The 22,917-nt window shown below is 43.0% G+C and overlaps 1 protein-coding gene across 4 annotated transcripts; it reads right to left on the bottom strand.

Annotated features, from left to right (window-relative positions):
* Positions 1 to 3,865: 3,865 nt before the first annotated feature.
* Positions 3,866 to 22,837, bottom strand: C4H1orf162 (chromosome 4 C1orf162 homolog). Of its 4 annotated transcripts, XM_047724739.1 has the most exons (9): positions 22,624 to 22,837; positions 20,463 to 20,588; positions 16,028 to 16,179; positions 6,779 to 6,854; positions 5,918 to 5,984; positions 5,474 to 5,554; positions 5,136 to 5,230; positions 4,795 to 4,862; positions 3,866 to 4,388 (listed from the first exon to the last, which is right to left on the bottom strand). In XM_047724739.1, exons 3-9 carry the CDS (start codon positions 16,067 to 16,069, stop codon positions 4,227 to 4,229), a joined length of 591 nt encoding a protein of 196 aa, XP_047580695.1. In that variant the 5' UTR covers positions 16,070 to 16,179; positions 20,463 to 20,588; positions 22,624 to 22,837; the 3' UTR covers positions 3,866 to 4,226. The 4 variants fall into 4 exon arrangements, with proteins under 4 accessions (XP_047580695.1, XP_047580696.1, XP_047580694.1 ...); XM_047724740.1 differs by lacking the exon at positions 5,474 to 5,554; XM_047724738.1 differs by lacking the exons at positions 16,028 to 16,179; positions 20,463 to 20,588; positions 22,624 to 22,837 and adding exons at positions 6,095 to 6,112; positions 13,021 to 15,996.
* Positions 22,838 to 22,917: the final 80 nt, after the last annotated feature.

A 22,917-nucleotide genomic window follows, 5' to 3' on the forward strand; every position in this document is an offset into this window, starting at 1 on the left:
AATAGCCTGATGGGAAGGGGCAGGGGCGAGGAGACCATACCATTCCTGCCATCTCTCTATTTCCTGTGGCTAGTCCCCCTACCTCCCAGAGTCTCCGATTCAAGAACATCAAAAGTGCTACCTTTTCCCTCAGCCACAGAACAACTCCAGTCCCTCTCTGTGGCCACGTACTAAAGCACAAGTCCACCGGTTCTACAAACAGTGATCCGGTCTCGGCTCTGTGAGGCCATGCTCCTGCCCAAGGCAAGAGAGCAGGCATCAATCTTCCACGACACATGAAGTCATCCACGGTTGTCATGCAGGATTTATATTCCTGAACCTAGAGAACCAGTTCCCCCTCACAATCCTACAGGTTTGTTCTAATTCCACGAATGAGGGTTCCAGAGACTTTTCTTCTTCCCTTCCCTGGCAAAGACCTTTTATATCTATGGTCAATTATTTAACTACTCATTTCACCCTCCAGCAGGACTAGGGGCACACCAGTTTTCATGGGAGGCAGACAAAACCTAAAACTTTGTAAGAGTAGGGTTCTGCTGTTAAAAATAGGAAGCTTCAAGAAAAGAGAGGGAAGGTAATTAACATGATTCTTCATGTCCAAGTAGATGGTCCTAGGATAATGCGTCCTTCTCTGAGAACTGTGGGACAAACCCTGGCTCTCAACTGGAAAGCTGACCGGACTTCTAGCTTCAAGGTCGGTAGTGTTGTTTGCTGTCAGGTGAAAGCTAGAGAGGCACTTCCTCAACCACCGACAGAAGAGCCTCTGGTGCCCTCCTGGGGTGGCCACTCTGCTGTGCTGTGGCCTCTTCACAAGACCACATCCCCAAACTGTCTTTCTCCTTGGTCCATTCACTCCCACACTGGACCGACCCTTCCGCCATCTTCTCAAAAACCAGCTGTCAGGAGCTTTTCTGGATCGGGTCACCGGACTTGCCCTTGCTAGTTTCTCTGCCACTCTGCCTGCTCTGGGGTGGAGCAGCGTGGCCTGGAGGCAAGACGCAGGGGACTGCAAGTCAGAGGACTGGATACAAGTGTGGCTCTGCCACCTCTTCAACGGGAGAGACTGGCTACATTATTTGATCTCTTTGAACTTGAATTTCCCAATCTCAGTCTTTAAACATACTGCCTGATGTGCTATCTCAGAGAGATTTGGGGAGGCTGCTTTTCTCCCCCTGCCGCTTCCTTGGCTATAGACTAAGCCCCAGTAAGGTAACACTCCTCAAGGATGTCCCATCGGAGGAGTGACCCATCTGATGGGAGTCCATGGGTCAGAATCTGGGTGAACCTGCTCTGCCCTTCCTCTTCCTTTTTTAACCTTCTGCGTGCAGCTTTCAAAGTATACATGACCTCTTCTGTGACTCCTGGGCACAGCTGAGCCACTGGTTCAGAGGTGAGGAGGGGAGGGGAGGGGATTGTCCCCTTCTCTGCAGCCACGTACATGCCATGTTCTCCAGTGCCAAATGTGTGATGAAGACAGTACTTCTCAGTTGGTTCAGAATCCAGGTGGGGATGGGAGCACCAGGTACCAGGTCCCCTGAAGATCCTCAACAAGGGAAGTGGAGAACTTCAAAAGTCACAAAAGGGCTTTTAAGGGACAATACCTCCTTCCCCTCCCTGCCCCTCAGTCCCTCTGTTACCAAGCTCCCTTGGACAGGGGCAGTCAATGGAGACCAGTTAACGGTGTTTTCTTTCAGAGACTAGATACGGACAAATACAGGTGCATACGCACGGGCGCGCGCGCACACACACACACACACACACACACACACACACATTCTCTCCTGGACACGAACAGAGCAGGCAGAATTCTGTTTAACAGCTTATGTTTGATATAACTCGGAGATCTTTTTTGTCCTAGAACATAGAGCATCTTCCCTCTTTTGAATGGCTATATTGTACTCCATTGGCTAGTCCCCTCTCAACAGACACTGGGGGTTTCCTTGATCTTCCACTGTTGCAGAGTTGCGCATAGTGGGAAAACTGGCACACTCTGGAGCCAGCCCACCTGGGTGTGAGCCCCAGAGCCACCGCTCACTAGCAGTGAGAACTCAGCACATTACTCGGCCCCTCTGGGTCTCCCTTTCTCTTCTAAAATGTGAATAATGACCATTGTAGCCTCCTAGTGTTTTTGTGAGGCTTCCATGAACACATGTTAGGCACTAGGCGTATACTTAGAGTGTGAGGAGCCTCACCAAGTTTTAGGCAGTTTGGTGAACACTACAATTTAAACTATGCACAATTTAAACTTTCCACAGTATGTATTTGCAGCTATAGGATTTAAAACTTGGTTAGCTTTTGCCAAATTGCCAACCATATCATTTGAATGTGTGTCTTTGTTCCCCACAGTCCTGACCGAATGGTTTGTTAGCAGACTTTGTGAATGTTGCTCATCTCATGGATGGAAAACACCTAACTGTAGTTTTAATTACTATTTCTTTTATTATGAGTAAACTTGAGTATCTCTTCATCTATTGAAAATCTACTTACATTTCCCTTTCTGTGACTAACCTGGACTCATCCTTTGTGCTTTTTTGTTTCATTTTGATTTTCCTACTGAGTTGCTGATTTTTTTTTTTTCTGACTGACTTGCAGAAGCTCTGAGTATATTAAGAAAATCAGCCCTGTGGCTATGAGATGCTTTGCAAATATTTTCCAGGCTTGGCATTTTGAACAGTATTTTGTAAGTCCAGTTAATCAACTTTTTCTGGTTTATTGGCTTGGGGTCAAACATTCGAGGCAGGGACCACTCGATTCTTAAAGCTCTCCCATATACTCTCCTAGTACTTTTACACTTTTTTTTTTTACAGTTAAATTTTTGATGGATCTAGAATTTATTTTGATTTAAGGAGGGAGATGTGGATCTGATCTTATTTTCATCCACATGGCTGTCTACCTGCTGAAACACCTTTTACATATAAACCAATTTCCCCCAAATGATCGGATATGCCATCTTACTCTCAATTTCTTCATGCATATCTATTTCTAGTCTTCTTACTCTATCCCATTTGTTTATTTGCGAACCATGAACACATTTTAATGAGTCATGCTTGATTAAAAAAAAATACTTTTAGTTAGTGGTTAGGGGTAGGCTTCCTATATTCTTTTATTTGCTTCTTTTGATAAAATTTCCTGGATTTGCTTTCTGGTTTATTGTCTACACAGGGTCTTTAGAGTAACCTTACTGAATGAAGAATAATCTTATTGGGGGTGGTGGGGGCGCCTGTGTGGCTCAGTGGGTTAAGCCTCTGCCATCGGCTCAGGTCATGATCTTGGGGTCTTGGGACCAAGCCCCACATCGGGCTCTCTGCTCAGCGGGGTAGGCTGCTTCTCCCAGTGTCCCTCCCCCCTGCTCGTGCTTTCTCTCTCTCTCAAATAAATAAAATCTTAAAAAGAAAGAAAGAAAGAAAGAAAACAAACCCTATTGGTATTTTTACTAGGACTGTCTGTGGAATCATCCATTAGGATTTGGGGGGGTTCACATTTAAGTTTTTGGTTCCCATATAATATCACTTTGCATATCGTTTATGGTATAGCAAAGAAGTGGACATCCACATGTGAACAGCGCTTTGTACAAGGAGAACTTCTATTTGTGTAAAACTCTTGGGATGTACAAAGTACCATAGAAGATGACATCTTCCTTATTCTCGAACTAAGAGGTAAACGTTATTAGTACTGTTTTCACGAGGAAGGAGCTACACTTACCAAAAGAATGCAGCTAGTTGGGGCCGAGGTTGAGACCCGAGCTCCAATCAGTCCTGAGCTTGTTCTGGGGTACCGTCCCCTCTGTTTGGCTTCTGGCTATGGAGGAGTTCTGGATCTCTGGATGTGACAGGACCAGACAAATAAATGATACGTGAGGAGCCAGCACTGCAGACTGGTTGGTTTTATTTGGAACTCCTGCTCATTTGCCCATCAGGCTGGCTTCTCCCAAGCTGGTCAGTGGCACCAAGTGAGCACCCTTTGTGCGCTGAGCTCTGTACCACACACTCTGGAAGAGGACCAGGGAGGCCGTCTCAGCCCTCAAAGGGCTAAGTGGCTGTCCGTCCAAGCAGGAGGGCTGGCAGTGTCTTCTCAGGCCAAGAGAAGCACTCCCCCTCAGTCTTCAAAACCGCTGGCTAACATTTCCAGATCCCACCCAAACAGCTCCAACCAGACCATGCTGTGGTCCAGAATTTGTCCTAAGGGAAAGTGATGAATAAAGATAGAGCCGAGAGTAAGAGGGACCGGCATCAAGCCTCACTGGAAAGGTAGGGGGAGTCTGTCCCTTTGACTGGAGCATAGACAACCGTGTCCAAGGGTGCAGAACGTTTCTCAGTCAGGTGTTCACTCTTTTCTTCCAAGGTTTTGAAAGCTACGCTAGCATAGGTAAGTGCTTCCTCCGGAGATGAAAGCTGCAGAGGAAGAAGGAGGAGGAACGACTGAGTTCAGTTTGGAGGGCGGTGTCTCTTTAAAAGCCAGGGTCTCAGGGGCCTGGGTGGCTCAGTGGGTTAAAACCTCTACCTTCAGCTCAGTTCATGATCCCAGGGTCCTGGAATCGAGCCCCACATGGGCTCTCTGCTCTGCGGGGAGCTTGCTTCCCCCCCCCCCCCCCGCCTACTTGTGATCTCTGTCTGTCAAATAAATAAATAAAATCTTAAAAAAAAAAAAAAAAAAGGAAACAGTTTTTAAAAAAAATAATAATAAAAAAATAAAAGCCATGGTCTCTGTAGAAGCCCCTTGGAGGATGTGGTCATAGAGGATCAAAGAGATCAGAAGATGCACGTGCCCAGGGTCCCCAAAAGAGTGTGATCCTCTCACCTTGGCTGGAGGATCACGGCTGGAGTGACCATCCGAGGGAGGATCCCGGGCCCAGGGACTGGAGTGGCCTGCCACAGGGGCCAGGAAAGAGAGGAACAGTCTCACCAGTGGGGTGTGGAGGAATGGGAAGCCTCTCTCTGCAGGCTGGGGGGCGAGGTGGGTGTTGGAGGTGGCAAAAGTGGAGGGGTAGGGAGGGCAGAGACAGAAGCCAAGGGTATCAGTTCCCCAGTCTGTGGAGAGGGTGAGCTACCAAGGTTTTACTCGCCCTCAGAGCTAACACCAAGACGTAATTCTCAATGTCAGAGCCAGAAGAGCTGTCCCATCTCTCGGAGACCACTTACATTTTCTGTAGGTCTTCACGATGAGGAAGACAAGCACCAGCAGCAGCAGCGTTAGCAGGACCCCCACAAAAAAGGCCAAGACCAAATACTGTATGCTGTTTTGGCAAAGAAAGGGAGCAGATGACCCACTGGGCTTTCTGAAGGCCTCTACTAAAGGCCAGAGGGTCACCATTCCTGCCTGCGGGTCGATCCCTAAAATAGCTTTCATGCTGGCTAGGTGACTTTTACCCACTGCTTTTCAACTTTCTGCTTTGGTGTTCCAGAACTCTCTGAAACCTCAGTGCAAATCATGAGCTCTTGTCCCCCTCATAAATCTTCACAAGCCCGCCTGTACACACCGTTTGTTGATGAGCTGAGGGGATTCATGGATCTCCTGAGGGATCTCCCTCCCTGGGGCACTCCGGGTTAAGAACCACACTCTAGGGGCACCTGGGTGGCTCAGTGGGTTAAGCCGCTGCCTTCAGCTCAGGTCATGATCTCAGGGTCCTGGGATCGAGCCCCGCATCGGGCTCTCTGCTCAGCAGGGAGCCTGCTTCCTCCTCTCTCTCTACCTGCCTCTCCGCCTGCTTGTGATCTCTCTCTGTCAAATAAATAAATAAAATCTTTAAAAAAAAAAAAAAAAAAAAGAACCACACTCTAAATATAAAAAACCAATTCATTTTTTTCAACTGTTTCTGGTCCCTTTTCCCCAGCCCTCCTAAGTCCCATCAGGCAGGGCTGTCAGCACAAAATCCAATGCCATGTAGTGCAAGATGAAATGGGTGGGAGAATGGCTCACTTACTTGGTGGGCTCCTGGGAGCAGGGTCTGGAGGCAATTGTCGGAGCTGTTGTGCTGAAACTTGGTTTGTCTGTGAGAGAATGAGAAGGGGCTTAGTGCATCTGCCACATCTCATGAATCTTTCCAGCTTAAATTAAGTCTCCAGGTGCCCCACACTATCCAAGTCACCAGGGGACATACACAATGGAGAGTCCCACTCTGTAAAAGGAGAGAACGGTGTTTCATGTCCTGGATCCTTTAACAAAAGTAGAGCTTTCACTTAAAAACTTAAAAAACAAACAGCTACACCCATGAAAGAGGAGCCTCATTTTTCTGCAGCCCCGTGTGCCCCTTTGACAAATAAACACATCTCCTGTCCCTCCCTCCAAGATTTAATGGACCCCAGGGAAATGTGCTTCCTCGGACATAAGCAGACAATGTCAAGGCCAGGGAGTAGAGAACTAAAAGCAAAACCCAAAACTAGCATTTCCCAAAGTTTTGGGGAACTTGACCTTGGAAACTGCTGCCTTTTTTTAGTGGTTCCTTTGTTTGCAGGGTGGTTTTTAACAGTGACTAGTCAAAGGCAGTCACAGTGAGTTCTCCCAAGGCCAGTGCCATAAATAGGGGGCCAGTAAGGGAAGTGAACTGCGTTGCCCTAAGCTACCCAGCTGGTCTTGTACTGAGCACACAGACATCCTTTACTCAACTTGAGAGGATAGACTGTTCTCCCTGGTTCCCCTTGACACTCTTCTTGGCATTGGGTAAAATTTGATTCTTCCAACCTCAGAAATGTTGTCCCATTCAGCTCTTCAGTATAGTTACTGGTTAATCCAGTCCATGTTAACTCAGTAGTGAGGCAGGTAATGGTTTCTGCCCTGGACTTACCATTTTTGGGTTCAGGTTTGGAACTCCATCCTCCCATGCTGTCTTCCGGAGAATAAAAAATGTTCCTCTTTGAAAGCTAGAAAGGAAAGGTAGCAGAGGGGTGAACTCTGAGGCTGTGATCTTAATACCAGAGCAGTATCCATGAGAGGGAGGCTAATCATGGTGGGTGTTCTAGTGAGGACAGTGGTCATGGACTTTACATGGTGTGGTTATTATACCTCAGCAAACAGTTCTCAGCTTTGCAGGTCTAGAAATCTGATTTTAGCAGGGCTAAAATTCAATTAGAATTGACTGATTGGCCCAGAACTGACTCATACCAACTAACTCACAGGAGACTGATGTATAAATTGAAATGACCTAAGGAACATGTTGGTGTCACCAGCGCATTCTATCAGAACACATGGGAGAACCATTTAAAACCACAGTTTTGCTTGGCAAACATTGAATTGAACTGAGTATGGGAGAAGATGAGTGGATGATTTTAATACTGAATGTCATAGAGGTCTAATGTATTTGCTTCACTCCTCCCTGGGTAAGCTTTGACCCACTTTCTCGTGAAGGCCCTTCCTCTAGGCTGTTTCAGAATTTTTATTCTGTTCAAGTATTATCTTTCCAAGAGTGTCAGTGTCCTTATCTAGGCTACGGTTCTACTTCTTACGTTAAGTTTTCTGTATTTTCCCTTTTATTTATTTGTACTAAAAAGTGTAAAGTACCTAAGAGCAGCAGAGTAGAATCACCTGAAATCCTACTATCAATTATTATATTAATAATTTTGGAGTATTTCTTTTTAGTTAATCTTCCATGCATTTCCTAAAAGCTAGTTGAGACTTCATATCTCCTTTTCTGTTATTGTTTTTAAGTTTTTTCTTTATCATAAACATCCCTCCCATGCCATTCAAAACTTTCTATAAGCATTTTTAGTGACCATAAGTGTTTCAGTTATAGCTATGTACTATAGCTCACTTAACCAGTTTCTTTGCTGATAAAAATGGTCTCCACTTTTATTTAAATAAAAAAACAAAGACATTTTAGGAAACCACAGTTTGACTTCATATTTAGGCACACCCATGATAAGAATTTTTGGCTCTGTCTATACCTGCTGTATTTTAAGGTAATTTATTTAGATAATAAATGTCATCTATTATTTGTGTTTATTTACTCAGCTTTCAAAAGTGAATCAATTTCCAAGTCCTTGGACATGGGGAGGGTCGGGAGAAGGATAACTAATCGCCATGTACCACTTACAACAGCAATAATAATAAGTGCATTAGACTCGACCAAATAACATAATGTAAGGTAAAGTGCCGACAGGGAAATCTGGTGAGAATTCTGAGACACAGGACTAGGAAGCCCATCATCTACAGCAGAATCATCAGTGGTAACAATTTTTCTAGCATTTTTGCTCCTTTTCTAATTTAAAAGTCAACAGTGCTCTTTGTAGAGCACCATAAAATAGAGACTATTTTTTTAAATATTGAAATATGTGTTTGCCCTAAAAAGAGCATGATCTTATGCTATGAATTTATATTAAACTTCACCACTGGGGACATAGGAGATAAGAGGATTATAAGTTTCTGTAAAGTCTTAACCTTCAAATAAGTGGCTCTGAGTTTACAACCATCCCAAAGAAATGCCACCACGGCCACCTTTAAAATTTTGGGGGCCACCCCATATTGAAAGACAAAACCATCACACAGAGCAGCAGGAAAATAAATACAGATCCAGGCCAAGAAATGCAGGAAACACATTTCCATTTGAAAACAATGCCCCAAACATTTGACAGAGCATAAATTAAAATAGAAACAGCACTATATATACTTTTGCACATTTTGTCCAGTACTGGGAGACTCTTAGCAATTGCCACAAAATCCACTAGCTACATGCAGCCACTCAAATACAACCCTTTCCCCACCAAATAAAGTTAAAGAGAAAAAAAAAGAGATAGAAACCACTAGAAATTAGATGACATTTCCCTTGCATGAATAATTATTTCATCTAGATTAAAAGCATGGGGTAAATGCATTTACCTTCTAAGAAAAAGTCCGGTCATAAGACGCCCGTTGTCTAAGACTGAACTTTTCACTTGCTTCCGTGACTACTCCTACTTTTCAGAGATGACGAAATCATGATTTACTGCTACTACCCCATCAAGCTCTGTGTTGCAAAGATCTTGTCTAAACTTGAGGTCAGACTTCCCCTTTGAGCCCAACATTATATATATATGTTTTAATTATTTTTATAACACCATATATTTTTTAATCCCATGAACAGCTTCTCTTATATCTTTTGACACATGAACACTAGAACATGGGGGTTAAGACAAGTGTATTTCTAATTAAGCATGTGAGATAAGGTGGAGTTCCCAGCAATATGGCATTATCATTGTCATCAAGCACCTTCAAATATCACTTGTTCTAACCAGAGAGATGAGTTTGATAAGGAGGGACAAAGAGCAGGGTCAAGCAGAGTCAAGTGTAAGGTACTAGCTGGGCAGACATGAAGTGTGCTAGGAGTTATGGAGATCACTGAGGGTGCCTGAGTGGCTCAGTCAGTTAAGCATCTGACTCTTGGTTTCGACTCAGGTCATGTTCTCAGGGTCATGAGATTGAGCCCGTGTGGGGCTCTGTGCTCAGCAAGGAGTCTGCTGGATATTCTCTCTTCCTCTCCCTCTGACCCTCCTCCCAGCTCATGCTCTGGCTCTCTCTCTCTCTCAAGATAAATAAATAAAATCTTAAAAAAAAAAAAAAGAGTTATGGGCAATCCCTTTAGAGTGAAGGTGAGTCATTTCTTTGTAAATATTTATCCATAAAATAATATTAATAAAGTACTCTGCATCTTAAAAGAAGTAGTAAAAAGTAAAGGGAGGATGAATTTAGAATTTAGAAAAATAAACATATGGATTTAGAAATATTATCCAAAAGAGAATTTATGAAAGATTCACTATTACATATTCACAGATATTTAAGAAATTTGGAGCACAGTAATTTCTAAGAACACCATAGAAGTTCTGGTCACTCCACTGTGTTTTGTGTTTGGCTCTGTAAGAAAACCTTGAGAGTGAAATCTGATATTTAAGGATTCAAGAAGTGTGACAAAAGAAAATAATCCCTGAAATTATTATTCTTTTTACAAAAGAATTTGTAATTTATGGAGTTAATGGAAAATAAAGCAAGAATTCTTATGAGGCCAAAGTTATCAGAGGAACAGATTGGATAATCCTCATCAGATTATCCTCTCAGCAACTAAAAGAAACTATTGAAATAGAGAAAAAACACCTTTAACTTGGAATTACTCTCTCTGGATCTCTTAATCAAGAAAGGCATGTTATTTTTTTATGTGGTATTTGAAAACAAGAAACATTCTAAAATTTGAAAAAAGGATTTAAAATATTAATACATACACTTTCTAAATAAACTGTGTGTGAATTAGGTGCTATGGATATTTCAGAGAACAAAGCAGAAAATTTTCTCATGGGGCCTATTGTCTAATTGAGAAGAGAAATAAAAAACAAGAAAACAACAGACATTACAGATTGTGTTAAAGGCCATGAGGGACAGAAGCAGATTAAATGGTGGGAGGCCTTTAGATGAGATGGATGAGCAGGGATAGTCTGTCCAAGGAGCAGACACTGAGAACCAGAGGATGGGGAAAAGCTAGGCAGGCAGAGAGCCCCAGAAAGACAGTTTCAGGCAGAGGGCAGAGCAACTCAACAGGCAAGGGAAAAGGAAGAGCTGGCAGAGCTTGTAGAGCTGGTGAAATCAGGCAAGGCTGCATGCTGGTGGACCCAGAGCTGGGGGTCTGGAGCATGGATGGGTTTTGGACAGAGGGAGCAGAAAGGAACCACATAGGGTACCTCAGGCCTGGGACTGGTTGCTGGGACTCAGGAGATGTTTACCCAGAGATCAGCATGGTTCAAGAGTGGAGCATTTTTTAAATGTATGAAATTCAATTGTTTAACATATAGTGTATTATTAGTTTCAGAGGTAGAGTTCAGTGATTCATCAGTCTTACATAATAACTCAGTGCTCATTATATCATGTGTCCTCCTTACTGTCCATCACCCAGTCACCCCATCCCCCATCCTCCTCCCCTCCAGCAACCCTCAGTTTTTTTGTATGATTAAGAGTCTCTTATGGCTTGTCCCCCTAATTTTGTCTTATTTTTCCCTCCATTCCCCTATGATCCTGTTTTGTTTCTTAAATTCCACATATCAGTGAGACTGTATAATTTTCTTTCTCTGATTGACTTACTTTGCTTAGCATAATACCCTGTATTTCCATCTACATCATTGCAAATGGCAAGACTTCATTTTTGTGAAGGCTGAGTAGTAGCCTATTGTGTATATATACCATATCTTATCTCTTCATCTGGCAATGGACATCTGGGCTCTTCCCATAGTTTGGCTATTGTGGACATTGCTGCTATAAACACTGGCATGCAGGTGCCCCTTCAGATCACTAGATTTGTATCTTTGGGGTAAATCACTAGCAGTGCAACTTCTGGGTCATAGAGTAGCTCTACTTTCAACTTTTTGAGAAATCTCCATACTATTTTCCGGAGTGGCTGTGCCAGATTGAATTCCTACCAAAAGCGTAAGAGGGTTTACACTTTCTCCGTATCTCCAACAACACCTGTCATTTCCTGTTAATTTTAGCCATTCTGACTGGTGTGAGGTGGTATCTCAATGTGGTTTTGATTTGTATTTCCCGGCTACCAAGTGATGTTGAGCACTTTTTCATGTGTCTGTTAGCCATTTGGATGTCTGTTCATGTCTTCCGCCCATCTCTTGATTGGATTATTTGTTCTTTGGGTGTTGAATTTGATAAGTTCTTTATAGATTTTGGGTACTAGCCCTTTATCTGATATGTCATTTGCAATTATCTTCTCCCATTCTGTCTGTTGTCTTTTTTTTTTAATTTTTTATAAACATATAATGTATTTTTATCCCCAGGGGTACAGGTCTGTGTATTGCCAGGTTTACACACTTCACAGCACTCACCATAGCACATACCCTCCCCAATGTCCATAACCCCACCCCCCTCTCCCAACCCTCCTCCCCCCAGCAACCCTCAGTTTGTTTTGTGAGATTAAGAGTGACTTATGGTTTGTCTCCCTCCCAATCCCATCTTGTTTCATTTATTCTTCTCCTACCCCCTTAACCCCCCATGTTGCATCTCCACTTCCTCATATCAGGGAGATCATATGATAGTTGTCTGTCTCCAATTGACTTATTTCGCTATGTCTTTTGGTTTTGTTGACTGTTTCCTTTGCTGTGAAGAACCTTCTTATCTTGAAGTCCCAGTGGTTCATTTCTTGCCTTGATTTCCCTTGCTTTGGAGATGTGTCTAGCAAGAAGTTGCTGCAGCTGAGGTCACAGTGGTTGCTGCCTGTGCTCTTTTCTAGGATTTTGATGGATTCCTGTCTCACAATTAGGTCTTTCATCCTTTTTGAGTCTATTTTTGTGTATGGTATAAGAAAGTGGTCCAGTTTCTTTCTTCTGCATGTGGCTGTCCAATTTTCCCACCATTTACCGAAGACATTGTCTTTTTTCCATTGGACATTCTTTCCTGCTTTGTCAAAGATTAGTAGACCTTAGAGTTGAGGGTCCATTTTTGGGTTCTCTATTCTCCATTGATCTATGTGCCTGTTTTTGTGCCGAGATGTAAGTGAATTTGAGAGATATCTAGGAGTGGAAGCAAAAACAAGGAAGGGCAAAAGATCGAAGATGTTACCAAAGAGCTGAAGTATGAAGAAGAGCCAGAGAGGGAAACAGTAGTAGCTCAAGACTTAGAGTGAAAATTAATTAATTAATTCAACATTTACTGAGCACCTTCTATGACCCACATGCATTGCCAAGTTCTGGAGAAAACAGCATAATGAAATATTGTAGATGAAATGCTGATATCTGCACCAGAAGAGTGGGACCCAATGGAGAAAGGGCTGAGCTTACACAATAAGGAGGGAGACTGAGTGTCCTGAGAAGCACCATAGAGGAGATGTTGTATGAGTTGTGTCTTGAAAGATGAATCACATTTTCTAGACAGGCAGAGGAAGGAAGTGTATTCCAAGCAGAGGGATTGCATGAGTAAAACATGCTTTGTCATGTTAGTTACAGTCCAAGAAATGTATTTTGCCATGGCTGGTGCAGCGGGGAATGAAGGTCAGGTGGGGATGGGAAATGGAAGAGAAAAGGCTGGAGGAAGGAAAAGACCAGGTAATGGAGGACTCTAAACAAACCTTACCTTAGGGGGAATGGAGAGATGGCTGAAGAGTGACATGGTCACATTGGGTTTAGGCAACAGAAGGGAGGGGCTAGGCAGTGGGTAGCAAATCCTTTACCATTGCAGAGGTCTGACAAGAGGCAGTGGGTATGAGGAAGAAGAGATGGGGAAGAGAGGTGATGAATCTAGTCATTTACTACTTGTAAGAGGAGGGTATGGGAGAGAGGAGCTCAGGGTAGCTCCCAGATTTCTGCTTCGTTATCACTGACTAGTAGTGCCAATATAGAAGTGATATAGAATTGGACATATATGTGGACATATGTGTTTACTCTTTGACGCATTGACTTCAGGGTGTTTGTGCAACATTCAGGCAGAAATGTGGCAAGGGTAACAGGACACACAGATCTAGAGCTCATGAAAGAGATCTAGATTTGTGTGATAAACAGTCCTAGTTCTTGCCCACAACCAATTCTCCTCTCCTTCTGGCCCAGAGTCTCACCTGTGGTTGTGGTGGGGGGTGGTGTTGCCATGTTACTTGTTGTGGCCAAAAGACTACGAATGAAAGTGATGTATTCCCTTCGATTTGAAGCATTTAATCACTGAAGTAAGACCTCTTCTGACCCCTTCTGCAGGGTGGTCACAGAGATTTGTGGTGAGAAGGTAAGGTTGCAGGCCCTGAAGCTGGATCACTGTGTCATCATATAGAGGATAGTTTCTCCGGAGGGTCACCTGGACCTGTGGTGGATTCTTTATGAGCAAGAAATAAGCTTTTCCACATTACACAAAGATGTGGGGATAGTTTCTGATCTCCCTTAACCTAACCCATCCTGCCTAACGATTTGAGTTATAAGCGAGAAAGTCAGCAGCATACAAGTGATAGTAAAAGCCATGGGAATGGCTAAGACTGTCCACGTAGCCTGTAGAGTGGGAATAAAAATTCATAGGCCAGAACCCTGAGAAACACCAATATTTAGGAGGGAGGCAGACGGTTGTCAGCTAAGGAAACTGAGAGGAAGCAGTGACAGCAAACACAAGCTATTAGAAGCCAGGAAGGAAAGGAAGGAAGGAAAGCGTGGCCGGTAGCTCCAGATATTGCCAAGAGGGAGACCCAGTAACATGAGGACTGGAAGGAGTGGACTGGATCTGGAAATGAAGAGATCATGACCCCTTTCTTTGAACACAGCTTAGGGTGTGGCAGTGGCAAAGAATAAGGCTTCAGTGGGTTGAACGGTGAACACGAATCCCAGGACATAGAACAGACTGGATCTTTAAAGAGATCCTCTGGTCAAAGAACACCAACCAATGCTGATGAAACATTTTAAACACCAGAATTGAGAAATGCGTGGCTGAACGGGATGCTGGGAATCCTCAAAGGTACAAAGGAAGCATATTGAGTGAGAGCTGGAGCTGGGGTTTGCTCTGGGAACAGCTGCTAATTTTTGTTGACTCAGAGCTAGGGTTGAAAGGCCATGTGCATGAGATCAGGAAACTGAATCTAAAGCCTGCACCAAGGCGGGAGTGGGGGGGGGGGTGGATTGCATCAGACCCTCTGAAAGGAGAACCACAGTGGGTGGATTAGGAAAAAAGCCACAGATGGACATGTTAAGGATCCTTGTACTAGCTTTCAACAGCAGCATAACAAATGATCACACATTCTGAAGCTTAAAAGAGTACACATTTATTATCTCTCAGTGTCTGTGGGTTAGAGGCTTTGGTACTGCTTACCCGGGTTCTCTGCTTAGGGTCTTACCAGAGTGCACTGAGGGCACTGGCTGGAGCCTTGATTTCATCAGAGGCTTGACTAGGAAAAGATCTACTTCCAAACTCCATTTTTTGCATGAATTCTTCTCCTTTCGGCTGTACGACTGAGGGGCCCTAGCTTCTTACTGCCTGTGTGCTGGGGCCAACCCTCGGGTCCTAGAAGCTGCCTGCCGTTCCTCACCTGTGGTCCTGTTCATAGGTAGTTCACAACATGCCAGTCTGCTTCTTTGAGGCCAGCAGGAGAGTCTTGCCAGGCTGCCAGGATGGTGGTCTACAGTGTAATGTAGCAGTGGGAGTGACTTCTCATCACCTGTGCCACATAAAATAACCCAATGGAGGGAGTGGCAACACATCTCCTTTGGTATATTGTATCATTAGATGCAAGTCACAGAGTCCATCATTGCTCAGGGGAAGGGATTTTACTGGGGTGACACCAGGGCAGACACTGGGGGGCACTGCAGAACCCTGTCACACTGGCTTATTCCAGTCTTGGCTCTGGGCAGAGGACAAAGAGAAAAACAAAACAACTTTTGAGGATTCTCTAACCACAAACCCGACTTCAGGAAGTTTGGGGCCAGATTTTGTACTCCTTGTGCCTCTGTATCTTCTGTTTTTTGTCATTCATTTCACAATAGTTTCTAATTTCTTCTTTGATGCATGGATTGCTTAGAAATGTATTTCCTAATTTCAAAATACACATTGATTTCCTTATCATTTGGTTAACTTTTAAGCACAACTGCTCTGTGATCAACAAAAAATATTATGCATGATTTCAATCCTTCAAAATTTGTTGAAGCATGCATTATGCAATATTACATGGTCAATTTTTATATACTATCTTTTTTCCCCCATATTTATCTATTTGAGTGAGAGAGAGAGTTTGACAAGGAGGGAAAGAGGGAGAGGGAAAGATAATCTCAAGCAGACTCTGCACTCAGTGGAGCCCTTCACAGGGCTCGGTTTCACAACCCTGAGATCACGACCTGAGCCGAAACCAAGAGTCAGAGGCTTCAGTGACTCTGAGCCACCCAGGGGCCCTTTGAGTGCTATTTCATATGTATTTGAGAAGACTGTGTAGCCTGCGGTTATTGGCAGTAGCATTCTATATGTCTCTATTAAGTACAGTTTGTTGTTCTGTCCAAATTCTATATCCTAACTGCTTACTAATTTTTTAGTCATGGATATGATTATGTATTTGTCTACTTCTAAATAAAAATATTTTAATCTCCCAAGAGCTTATCTTTACACTTATCTTAGGTCTACTCACGTATTTAACAGCTGTTTTTCTTCCTTTTCCCATTTCTGGCATTTTCTACGGGATCATTTTCCTTGTCTTAAGGATACCTTTTAGTCTTTCAGTGAGGTGCTGCTGGTTGTTAACTCATTTAGTTCTTTCAAAATCTTTATTTCTCTTCCATTCTTTTTTTTTTTTTTTAAACAGACACACCACTTTTATTTTTTTTATTTTTTTATTTTTTTTAAAGATTTTATTTATTTGTCATAGAGAGAGAAGCGAGAGCGAGCACAGGCAGAGGCAGAGGGACAAGCAGGCTCCCTTGCCAAGCAAGGAGCCCGATGTGGGACTCGATCCCAGGACGCTGGGATCATGACCTGAGCCGAAGGCAGCTGCTCAACCAACTGAGCCACCCAGGCGTCCCTTCTCTTCCATTCTTAAAAGCTATTTTAATGCCAAAGAATCCTGGTTGGTTATTTCCTCCCTGTATATCGACCATTTCGTGTCATGATTTTCTGGCTGTGAGCTCTTTTAAGTACTGCCTCTGCTTCATTTTCTTTGAGGATTCCAACTACGTATTAGACCTTGTTGTATCTTCTCTCCTACTCTCCATTTGGTATTTCTCATTTTTTTTGTCTCTCTCTCCTTCCTTCTAGATATTCTAAGTTATTTCCAGTTCATAATTGTTCCTTTCACCATGGTCTAATCTGCTATTGACAAGAGCCAACTGAGCTAATTTTTCTATATATTTTTTTCAGTTCTAGAATTTATATTCTTCAAATTCTGTTTCTTTAAATGTATGCTCAGTTCTCTGTCAACATTTTCAAACTTGACTTTTATCTGCTTTAATACAGTAAGCATAGTTTATGGCTTAATATTTAGTTTTTGCTTCCAGTATCTTATCTTCTAATCATCTGATTATCTTTTACTGTAAAACTGGGTTTGAAAAATCATTTGTAGAAATATAAGACTAGGGTCATGTTTTATTCCTCTAAACCAGGTTTCTTGTATTGCTTTTGCCAAGGACCTGGGGCCACCAGCAATCTGGGATCACCTTAATCCAAGTTCAGGGCTGAGTGTTCATGGAGTCATCCACTCACAGCAGGGCGCTGGCCATGGAAGAGCTGGGTTTTTGGTCTTCACCTTTATTTCCAAGTACAGCTGACTATGTGTGTTGGTGGTGGGAAGTGGTGATGTTTACTCGGTTTCCCTCCTCAGTGGGTCCTGGACTCCATCCTTCATTTCTCTGGGAATAGCCACTATTCTGTGAAGTCACCGAAAGAATAGTTTAGTCTTTTGGCCATCTCTCTGATTGGCAAATGCTTCCAGGGCATAAGTGGGCCCGAGTGCTAAACTCACCTCTCTGAATTTCCACTGTCTCTCGGTCCTTGGCCTGATGATGTCTCATTAACTCTTGGTGCTTTAATATTCTTTTTTTTTTTAACTTTTTAAAAAAAGTTTTATTTATTTATTTGACAGATGGAGATTACAAGTAGGCAGAAAAGCAGGCAGAGAGAGAGAGGAGGAAGCAGGCTCCCTGCTGAGCAGAGAGCCCAATGCGGGGTTCGATCCCAGGATCCTGGGATCACAACCCGAGCCGAATGCAGAGGCTTTAACCCACTGAGCCACCCAGGCACCCCAGTGCTTTAATATTCTTAAGATATGTCTTATATCTCACTCAGATGTTAAAAAATTTCTTCAGTTGGACAGTCTGAGTTACCTAATCTACCATTACCAGAAGCAAATGTTACAAGATTTTGCATTTTGATTGCATTTTAACCTCAACCAACAAAGTTCCAGGAATCCACATCTTAATTTTACTTCTTCAACAACAAATAGAAAATATAAGCAAGGTACATTTTATAATACTAATAAAGAATAGAGAGTTTTTAGAATAAATGTTATAAAAGAGGTACCAGACCTTAACAGAGAACATCAAAAAACTTTAATGGAAAACACTTAAGATCTAATACATGGAGAAACATAACCCTTAATTTAATTACTTCCTTTAGTGTCATTTATCTTGTTCCTCTATCTCCTGTAGTTCCTGGAAACTGGAATTTACATCTTAAGCCTTGACAGATTCAAGTTCATTATTTTGGGCTAGATTACATCATAGGTGACATTGTCTACTTTATATTTAATCACATCAGGAAACATTTCTGGGTTATCTTACCATGAGGGATGTTAAGAATAACCACCAAATTAGGGTGATTGACTTGACTGGAATGGTCTTCAGATTATTATTTATCATTGATAATAATTTGTTTTCTTGCTCAGTATAAAACAACAAAAGAATCGAACATTTCCTTTTTTCATTGACAATGTAATTGATTTCTTTTGCTAATACAAAAATACTTCAAATTCAACTGGACTTTTTCATATCACGTACTTAAGAAATAATCATGATACTCTCATCTGCAGATTGCCCAGCCAGCCAATCACCATGCAGCCCGTTGGTAGGTCCCAAACCACATCTACCGCATAGAAATACATTTCTGATAATTTGGAGGTAGAGATTTGGAGCCGGGGTCTGGAGTTTTGCCTCTAGGACCCCTGCTTGGCTTATCACCTCCTCTTTGAGTTGACACCATACTGCTTGGGCACGGGTAAACAAATTCCTCCAGCACATCCGTGGCCCCTGGCCCAACAGAAGCAGCACGTGCTCTACAACTGGGCGCCATTGCTTATGTCCAGGTGGCAAAACCCTCTCTTGGCAATGTGTCAGTGTTGCTGAATGCAGGACGTCAGTCATCCGGTTCTCTGGTTCTGGGGACTGTGGAGCTGTTCTTAGATCTGCTCAGACCAAGTGGCCTGATGAGGAGCCCCAGATGAAGCTGTTCTCAGCCTGAAATCGTTGGCCTGAGGGTCAGCCCCCCTGCCCCACATATTAAGTAGTATCTCCTGGCATATTAGCCATCTGTGGCAACCTGTCTGGGAAGCTCGGAGTTTGTGCAAAGCGTGCACACTGGAACAGTTCAGACATGTGAGAAACAGCAAAGAAAGGGTGGCCAAAGCGGAATCAACAGGGAGAGTGGTGGTCATGAGGTCAGAGAGATTGCTAGGGACCAGATCATATAGTACCTTGTAAATAAGATAAGGATCAGATTCTATTCTAAATGTGATGGAGCATTACAAAGTTTTAGGCAGGGGAGTGATAGGATTCAACTTACATTTTATAAAGCTCACTTTGGCTGCAGAGAATTGTTAAAAGGATGCAAGTGTACGACAGAGAATTGTAGTAGTCCAAGTGAAACATGGCAGCTTGGATTAGGCAGTGGTAGGAGTGGACATATTTGTGATAATTTTTGAGTAGAAGTAAACAAGACCTGCTGATGGACTGGGTAGAAAAGTGAAAGCGTGGGGCTCCTGGGTGACTCAATTGACTAAGCATCTGCCTTTGGCTCAGGTCATGATCCCAGGATCCTGAAATCGAGCCCCACATCGTCATTGTCAGGCTCCCTGCTCAACAGGGAGCTGGCTTCGTCTGCTTTCCTCCACCTCCCCCCTGTCCTCTGCTTGCGACTGCTCTCTGTCATAAGTAAAATCTTAAAAAAAAAAACAACGAACAGTGAAAAGGGCTAAGGTAGACTCCTAGTTTTTTGGGCTGGCCAACTTGGGTGAAAGGTGGTGCCATTATGGGATGGAGAAGACTTAGGAAGAGCAGGGTAGGGGTGGACACTAAGAGATCTATTTTTAACTTACATTTGAGATGTCTTTAAGGAATCCAACAGGTGTGTAGACAATACAAGTGAGGGTGAGTAATGTTCTGGAAATTATTCTATGTAGGTCTATTTCCTCACTGCTTCTCAATCCTTTACCACAACCGTATCTATCTTTTGCGCTGCTATTCAACCAAAACTACTCTAAGGGCCACCAGAGACTTTCTGCTATTAACTCTAATGCGCACTTTGAGTCCTCTTAATCTCCCTGAAAAAGTGGCTCTTCTGACACAGAACTCTCCACGGTCTTGATTTCTTGACACTGCTCTCTCCTGGTTTTCCTCCAATAACTGGCTATTCCTTCTTTTGCGTAATCCTCTACCATTTCGAAAACACTGATATTCTTTCATGGCTCTATACTTACTTATACTCTTTCCTGAGTCACGGTGAATAACAGTGCCTCCCATTCTCTTCTCTTTCAGGCTATAACTTCTCCTTCAAGAAAGCTGTAACTCGGGGCGCCTGGGTGGCTCAGTGGGTTGGGCCGCTGCCTTCGGCTCAGGTCATGATCCCAGGTCCTGGGTTCGAGCCCCACATCGGGCTTTCTGCTCAGCAGGGAGCCTGCTTCCTCCTCTCTCTCTGCCTGCCTCTCTGCCTACTTGTGATTTCTCTCTGTCAAATAAATAAATAAAATCTTTAAAAAAAAAAAAAAAGAAAGAAAGCTGTAACTCACATTGATTGTTCCTTTCTTCCATTATCTGCACACTCAAGTCCCATTAACGTTGCCTTTAGTGTTTCTCAATTACCTCCTTTCCAACCACACTGACGAGGCCTTCAGTTGAGGTCTTCGATGTCTTTTGGCTAGAATGATCCTGCCGCTGAGCAGGCTTTGCCTCTCCCCAAACTGTCTTCTTCTGTTGACAGTACCTTTTCTGAAACAAAAATCTAGTTGTCATTCCTCTGCTTAAAACCTTTTACTGGCTCCCCAGTCCTCAGAACAAAATCTAACTGCTAAGCAGAACATTTAAGGACCCTAATATAACTCCTATTTGTATTTCACTTGAGTAACTTAGATTTAAAAATGTACTCTCTTACATTAGCTTCCCCACAATCATGAATGCTACTCCTTCTTTTTTTTTTTAAGATTTTATTTATTTCTTTGACAGACAGAGATCACAAGTAGGCAGAGAGGCAGGAAGAGAGAGAGAGAGAGGGAAGCAGGCTCCCTGCTGAGCAGAGAGCCCGATGCGGGACTCGATCCCAGGACCCTGAGATCATGACCTGAGCCGAAGGCAGCGGCTTAACCCACTGAGCCACCCAGGCGCCCCGAATGCTACTCCTTCTTTCTGGACCCAACCCCTGACTCTTGTGGCTAACTTTCTCTTTCAAACGCCAGCTCAGCCTTCCCTTTCTCACCTGTCACCTTTCTGCTCTCTCCATTTCACTGGATGTTCACTGACTTCTTGGGATTAGATTTTTGCTTTCAGTATTATTCATCCAGGTTGACTTTTATTAATAGGCTAGTTATTGTGGTGGTTTGTAATGTGTTGAGTGGGTTACACGAAATTACTTTCCAGAATTCTCTTCCCTGAATATTTCTGTTAGAGTGAGCAATCGATCCCTCAGCAAGTTTATAGAGCAGATGTGAAGCAGCAACTATTTAGGAGCTCATATGTGTGGTTGGTGATCTGTGGCTCCCAGTTGTTAACTGGCCTACAACTTCCCAGCTTTTCCCTGGAGCACTCTTTAGCTTTTCTAACCTTTGGCCACGGTATGTGTGAAAAAGGACCCAGGCTTTTCTGGAAGTCATACCATCAAAGTCCAAGGTAATAAAAATGACAAGGGTTTCGGTCTGTGGTTGCGATTTCTACCTGTTCCTGTGTCTCCCACTTTACAGCCATCTTCCCCTCTTCCCTGCCTACTTTTGGATTTCGAGCTCCTACATCAGAAACAAAGGTTAACAGCTCAGAGAGCCATGCTTAAGTAGCTCCCACAACAGTGCCAAGTCTAATTCCGTACAAACCTCTATCCTAGTAGTTCTGCTTCTCCGACTAAACGCTGACTGATAGTTCTATAAAAGGAAAATGAGGCTAGTGAAACTACCTGAAGTGGTACTTGCCATTATATTCTCAAAGCACCCGTGCTAAAGTCTCTATTGTTCACATACTCTTACTGCCTTTTCTAGATTTTTAACTTTCTGAGAGGGAATTTTATCTCTGTATGATCAGTGAAGAATGGTGCTTAGCACAAACTAGGTACTTATAAATCCTTTGTTAAACAAATAATTTGGAGCACCTCTGCCAACCGTAGCAAAATCTCTTTAATAACAATAAAGATGTCAATCTGATTTCTGTAGCAGAAGAATACATTAGCTACCAATAAATACTGACGCTACATCAGCTGTTACATAAATTAAAATCCTAGAAGTCAGAGAAAATAGCAGTTACCCAAATGGTACACATTTTCAAATATTTCCTATTATGTAAGTTGCCCTTTGTTTATAAGTACATCCCTAAATAAGTATGGGAGAATTAAATGCAAACAAGCCTATGGGGGTACGTGGGTGGCTCAGTGGGTTCAGCCTCTGCCTTCGGCTCAGGTCATCATCTCAGGGTCCTGGGATTGAATCCCGCATCAGGCTCTCTGCTCGGCAGGAGCCCGCTTCCTCCTCTCTCCCCCTTCGCCTGCCTCTCTGCCTCCTTGTGATCTCTCTGTGTCAAATAAATAAATAAATATCTTTTTAAAAAAAATTAAAAAAACAAAAACAAAACAAGCCTATGGAAGGGCAGAATTTTTTGACATATCTGCTGGACTCTTTAGGTTAATTTTATGACACATTGGGTCCATGATATATTCTATAGACATACTAAAATAATAAAGCCGATGTGATTTGATACACATTTTCTTATTTTAATAATAAAAAGCTTTAAATTTCCTGTAACTTGTCAGTAGCCAGAAATAGCTTACCACTAAAACATCAGTTCAGGGGTGCCTGGGTGGCTCAGTGGGTTAAAGCCTCTGTCTTCAGCTCAGGTCATGATCCCAGGGTCCTGGGATCGAGCCCCACATCGGGCTCTCTCTCAGCAGGGAGCCTGCTTTCTCTTCTCTCCCCTCTCTCTGCCTGCCTCTCTGCCTACTTGTGCTGTCAAATAAATAAATAAAATCTTAAATAAATAAATAAATAAAACATCAGTTCAATGATACGTTCAATTTTTAGCCATATGATGTTAAAATATTTCAGAATATTATGCAACCTAAAAA

Source organism: Lutra lutra, chromosome 4, assembly GCF_902655055.1.
Source record: "Lutra lutra chromosome 4, mLutLut1.2, whole genome shotgun sequence".
Taxonomy (NCBI): domain Eukaryota; kingdom Metazoa; phylum Chordata; class Mammalia; order Carnivora; family Mustelidae; genus Lutra; species Lutra lutra.